Source organism: Tupaia chinensis, unplaced genomic scaffold, assembly GCF_000334495.1.
Source record: "Tupaia chinensis unplaced genomic scaffold, TupChi_1.0 Scaffold139833_1, whole genome shotgun sequence".
Lineage (NCBI taxonomy): Eukaryota > Metazoa > Chordata > Mammalia > Scandentia > Tupaiidae > Tupaia > Tupaia belangeri.
The window spans coordinates 3,650,370-3,657,005 of NW_006199712.1; the positions used below are offsets into that span (position 1 = coordinate 3,650,370).

Here is a 6,636-nt window from a genome sequence, read left to right on the forward strand (position 1 = left end):
AATAGTTTTCTTTTTCCTTTTGTCTTTTTGCTTAACTAATGAATTTGACTTATCTCTTTGCCAGGTTCCACTAATCTCTATCTCTGGTTCCAACTTCTCGATCAAGATTTAATCTATTATTTTTAATTTTCTAGAGGAGCAGAAGAGTTGGTAACTCTACTGTCATCTTAAATTTGAACCTAAAGCCTCTTCTCTTTTTCTAGCACCACCATTTCTCCAAGTGTATAATCTAAAAAGTTTGGAGTAAAAAATAATTTTTGCTGGCTCAGTAGGATGGCACCGGCAGTAAAAAAAACATTGTACTCAGTACTGGAGCCATTTGGGACCATGTAGCCATGTGGGACCCAGCCTCTTTAGCCACCACACCATCAGCTGGTTCTTAAAACGTTTTAGTGGGGGGGCCAACAGGTAGTGTAGTGGTTGAGGTGCTGGATTTTCATGTGGCTGACCACCGTTTGAGTCCTGGACCCAGTGGCTTGAAACTTACAGTGGCCATGGGTATGTGCATGCCCAAAATCCCGAGAAGAAAATAGTGAAGAAGGGATTACAGCATGGCCATCCCACCGGGGGTAGGGGTGGGGGTGATTTCTCTTTCTCTCTGTGTCTCCAGCAAGCACATGTACCCTATAGAAAAAAATCTCTTTAAAAAAAAAAAAAAAAGCTTTTTAGTGGAAAATTTTAAACATACCAAAGTCAAGACAAATAAGATAAAGGAACCGACAAGTGCTCATCCCTTATCTTCCTCACATGCAGTTGTTTCTCCTATAGTCTCTACTCACTGTCCATCCCCACCTAATTTCAAAGGTGGCATTATATTTATAGCAAATCAAGAGGAATTTTTAAAGACTAATATTTCCATTATGAAGAAACTTTCTTGAAGTTTACTATTTTCATTAGTTTCTGCATTTAACTTCAAGCAGTATTAGACTTAATTCTTTCTATTGAAATAGAATTTTTGAAAAACAATTATTTTCTATATATCTAGTTATCTAAATAAAGTATAGAAAAATCTGGAATGATGATCATTATGTCAATGATGGTTATTTCTGGTGGTGAAATCTGGATAGGTTTTAAAATTCTCTACATTTTCCTATATTAATTTTTTCTAAAGTGTTACATACTTTTTATTATAGTAATAAGCTATCTTTAAAAGTTGAAGAAAAGGGGCCAATTTGCAGCATGGTGCTTAAGGCAGCTGGATCAATCACCACATGGCAAACTCTGTGGTTTGAAAAACACACCCAGCACATGTGCATGTATACCCAAAATCCCCAGAAGAGAATGGAGAAGGGACTACAATGTGGCCATTCCCCCTGGGTGGGGGGGAGGTGATTTCTCACTTTTCCCCTCTCTCTCTTTCTCTCTTTTTGTCTCTCCCAGCAAGTGCACTTGCCCTGTAGCTAAACTAAAAAAACAAACAAACAAAAAACCTTGAAGAAAATGTAATTATAATACTAAGATTCTGTGTAACTTATAAGGATTTTAACTTTCAGGGTACAGTTCTACCTCAAGAAATAAGTCAAGTGAATCAACATCATAAATCTGGCTTTCATGACAACAGTGTTAAATATCAGCAAAAAAAACATGATTCTCACAGAAAACGTAAGTTTTAATTTAGAAGGATATACTTGTGTGCTTTTTATTTTTTAAATAAACAGCTTTATTGAGATATAATTTAGTCACTGTAAATTAAATTAATCATTTTAAAGAGCATATACTGATTTTTTTGGCATTTCTATAAAGTTGAACAAAGAACATCACCTAATTTTATAACATTTTTATCACCCCAAAAAGAAACATATACCTGTTAACACAGGCCCTGATGACCATTAATTTACTTTGTATCTCTATTGATTTGCCTGTTCTGGACATTTCTCATAAATGGAATCAGAATCTATGTGACCTTTTGTGACTGGCTTCTTTTAGGAATGTGGTATAATGTTTTCAAGGTTCATTTTTAGTGTATCAATACTTCATCCCTTTGTATAGATGAATAATATTTCATTGAATTAATACTACATTTTGTTTATCCTTTCACATTGATAGACATTTCCACTTTGGAAGTATAATGAATAATTGTGCTATGTACAAGTTGCCGTGTTTACATAGGGCTGCGGTTCTCTTGAGTACACACATGAGTAGAATTGCCTAGTCATTTGGAACTCTGTTTTACTTTTTTTAGAACTAACAAACCATTTTCCAAAGTGGCTATTCTGTTTTTGCATTTGTACCAGCAACATGCTTGGGTCCAATTCCTCTACATACTCCACAACAACTTGTCCCTCTTTTTGGTGATAGCCATCCTAGTAGGTATGAAATGAAAGCTGCTTATGATTTTCATTTGCAATTCATTGATGCCTAATAACATTGGGCATCTTTCTATGTGCCATGTATCTTTTTAGATAAATGTCTTTCCACATCTTTGGTTCATTTTTTAATTTTATTATGTTTTTAGTCTTTTGTTTGTTTGTTTGTTTTTGTTTCTTTTGTTTGTTTTTTGTTTGGGTTTGGTTTGGTTTTTCTAGAGAGGTTTTTGCTATAGGGCACGTGTGCTCACCAGAAAGAGAGAGACAGAAAGCAAGAAATCACCCCCTGCCCAGGGGGGAATGGCCACACCGCAATCCCCTCTACTCCATTCTCCTCTCAGGATCTTGTGCACGCACGCACATGCGCCCAGTGTGAGTTTAAGCTACCATGTCCGGGACTCAAATCGCAGTCAACTGCATGGGAGTCCAACCATGTAGCCATTACACCAACTGCTGGTCCCTATTCCTTATTTGTAAGAGTTCTTTCTATATCCTAGATACTACATGCTTTTTCAATCTGCAAATATGTCTCAGATTCTGTGGTTGTGTTTTAACGTTCTTGTAGTGTCCTGAAAGCACCAAAGGTTTTAATTTTGATGAAGTCTAACTTATATATTTATCCTATGTTTTCTTTGGTTGTTTATGCTTTAGGTGTGTTAGCTAAGAAACTATTGCTTAATTCAAGACCACAAAGAGTTAAATCTTTACTTTCTTCTAAGGGTTTTATAGTTTTGACTCTTCTGTTTAGATCTCTTTCCATTTCAAGTAAATGTTCATGTAGGATATGAAGTAGAGTGGTCCATATTCATTCTTTTGTGTGTGGATATCTAGTTATCCCAACATCATTTGTTGAAAAGTAAAAAATTTATTTTTTTCTCATTAAATTATCTTGGAACCCCATTGAGTATTCTTGTAAAACATCAATTTTCTATAAGTATATGGATTTAATTTTTAATTTCATTCAGTGTGTCTAAATACTGTTTTTAGGCAAACAACACACTGTCTTGATTACTATACCTTTGTTGTAAGCTTTAAGATTTTTAAGTTTGCATCTTTGGACTTTTTCTTTTTCCAGATTATTTCTCTGTTTTGGGTCCTTTTATGTCAATATGAATTTTATGATCATGTTGTCTATTTCTGGAAAAAAAAAGGCAGCTGGAATTTTAATAGGGATTGCATTGATTCTGTAAATTACTTTGAATAATACTGTCTTCTTAACAGTATTAAATCTTCTTGCCCATGAACATAAGATGTCTTTCCATTTATTTAGGTCTTCTTTAATTTATTTCAATGGTATAGTTGTCAGTGTACAATTCTTGTACTGTTTTTGTTAAATTTGTTCTTAAGAATATTTTTTAATACTACTATTAATGGAACTGTGTTCCTAATTTTATTTAGGCATAATAAGAGAGGAACAGCAATACCTGTAACGATATCCTGTGAGAAAAGTTACGTGACTGTGATCTGTCTCTCTCAAAATACTGTTTTGTCCTGTACTCACGTACTTTTGAATCTTTGGTAACTGAAATCATGGAAAATAGGAGACTACTATATATATTTCCCACTTTTTATTTTCTTTTAATTTATAGTCTGTTTGTTAGTTTTGAGCTTTATTTTCTACAATGAGATTGAAGAAATGTTGAACATTTAAAGAGAGATTTGACTTGATAATGTCTGAACTCTAGTAATGTTACATATGGCTTAACCTGTGCTGTAAGATGATCCAAGTTGGGATTCTTAAGAAAAAAAGTAAAAATATGTTTGTGAAAAACACTTATGAGAACTTACAAATAGAGGACTTCAGTGTCTTCAAGAAGGATAGAGGGAAAGGAGATGTTCTTCTTCTGTGTGTCTTTAGCAAAGGGGTTGCATTCTAAAGTTTAGGTGAGAGTTAAAAGAATTTGGCTTGGATGAGACCCCAGCAGCTTGAAAAATATACAAAACATGCATGCATTCTTTTTTTTTTTTTTTTGGAATTAAAATACAAGTTTATTTTTGTCCAAAAATAACTGAAATCCATACACAGTTTTTACAATACACATTTCCATAAACTTTTTGAAAATTCCTTGTATATAATCTTTTATTTATTTATTTTATTATTTTTAGCTTGTTCTTTTCTTTCTTTTTTTTCTTTTTTCTTTATTTTTCATTTTCTTTTATACATTCAATCATATTATTATTTGGCTTACAAAGTGGATATTTCAACAGGTGAACATTTCTCCCTAATACAGTTGATAAAACTACAAAATATCTTCAACAGATAATACCACATTTCTTTGTGCCATTAATGCTTTGCCTCCCTATTTTTCTTCTGAACATCCTTCCTCAGACCCTCCTCTTTCACACACACTATATCTGGTATTTACAACTATATACTTTGTTTCTATATCCTTTAGTCAATTAGTTTCAGTGCCTCTCCTTCATAGCCTGGCTTGCTTCACTCAGCAGTAAATCTTCTATATTAATCACTTCCTGTCAAAAGCCAGGGTTCTGTTGGTTTTTTATGGCTGAATAGTATTCCATTGAGTGTATGTGCCACAGTTTTTCTATCCATTCATCTGTTCATGGGCATTTGGGTTGTTTCCATGACTTAACAATTGTAAATAGTACCGCAGTAAACATCAATGTGCAAGCATTTTTACAATTAAGTATTATTCTGTCCTTTGGGTAGATACCAAGGAGTGGGATTGCTGGATCATATGGTAGTTCTCTTTGTAGATTTTTGAGGAATCTCCAAATTGTTCTCTACAGTGGCTGGACCAATTTACATTCCCATCAGCAGTGTAAGAGAGTTCCCCTTTGACCACACCCCCACCAGCACTAATCATGGCATCTGCAAATAGATTTTTTCACCTCTTCTTTTCCTATTTGAATGCCTTTTATTTTTCCCTCTTTTCTGATTGCATTGGCAAGGACTTCCAGTACTGTATTGAAGAGGAGTGGAGAAAGTGGGCATCCTTGTCTTGTACCAGTTTTTAGTGGAAAAGCTTTCAGCTTTTCCCCATTGAGGATGATGTTCACTATGAGTTTTCCACAGATAGCTTTTATTGTGTAGAGAAATGACCCTTCTGTGCTGATTTTGCTGAGAGTCTTGATCATGAAGGGATGTTGTATCTTGTCAAATGCTTTTTCTGCATCAATTGATATGACCATATGGTTTTTATCTTTCTTCCTGTTAATATGGTGTATTACATTTCTGGTTTTGCATATGTTTTGTTTTTTTGTTTTGCTTTTGTAGAAGTTTTTGCTATAGGGCCCATGTGCTCGCCAGAAAGGCAGAGAGAGACAGAGGGACAGAAAATGAGAAATCACCCCCCAGGGGTATGGCCACACTGCAACCCCTTCTCCTTCTTGGGATCCTGGGCACGCAAGCACACATGCCCAGAGTGAGTTTAAGCCGCCAGGTCTGGGACTCAAACCGCGGTTGACTACATGGGAGTCCAGCAACATAGCCATTACGCTAACTGCTGGTCCCAGGTTTTGCATATGTTCAAACAAACTTGCATTCTTGGAATAAAGTCTACCTGATCATGATGTATAAGTTTTTTTATAAGTTGTTGGATATGATTTGCTAGTATCTTGTTGAGAATCTTTGCATCTATATTCATCAGGGATATTGGTCTATAATTGTCCTTCCTTGTCCTGTCCTTAAGGTGATAGAGGCTTCATAGAATGAATTAGGGAGAGATTCACCTTTTGGATCTTTAGAAATAACTTGAGCAGAATGGGGGTTAACTCCTCTTTGAAAGTTTTGTAGAATTCAGAGGTGAAGCCATCAGGGCCAGGGCTTTTCTTTGTTAGGAGGTTGTTTATTACTGATTCAATCTCCTGGCTTGTTATGGGCCTATTAAGTCTTCCTTATCCTCCTGGCACAATCTAGGTAGATTATATGTGTCTAGGAATTTGTCCATCTCATTCATATTGTCTTGTTTCTTGGCATACAGATGTTCATAGTATCCTCTAATAATGTTTTGTATTTCTACTATATCTGTTGTTATTTTGCCTGCTTCATTGCAGGATTCACCTGATTCCTTTCTCTCAATAAGTCTCACTAGTGGTGTATCAATTTTGTTTATCTTTTCAAAGAACCAGTTTTACTTTCATTTATTTTCTGTATAGTTCGCTTATTTTCTATTTCATTTATTTCTGCTCGTATCTTTATTATTTCCTTTCTCCTGGAGTTTTATGGATCTTTTTGCTGTTGCTTTTCCAGTTCTCTGAGGCATGATGTTAGGTGATCCATTTGCCTTCTTTCCATCTTCCTCTTAGGTGCACTAACTGCTATGAACTTCCCTCTTAATGACTGCTTTAGCAGTGTCCCAAAGATTAT

General features: G+C 35.0%; 1 protein-coding gene across 5 annotated transcripts in view; it reads left to right on the forward strand.

The window, feature by feature from the left end:
- XRN1 (5'-3' exoribonuclease 1) overlaps positions 1-6,636 on the forward strand; it is a 153,357-nt gene that overhangs the window by 119,504 nt on the left and 27,217 nt on the right. For all 5 annotated transcript variants that reach the window (XM_014593184.2, XM_014593182.2, XM_006162304.3 and 2 more), the window contains one exon: positions 1,494-1,602. In XM_014593184.2, the coding sequence (XP_014448670.1) occupies positions 1,494-1,602 (109 nt within the window). The remainder of the gene's footprint in view (positions 1-1,493; positions 1,603-6,636) is intronic.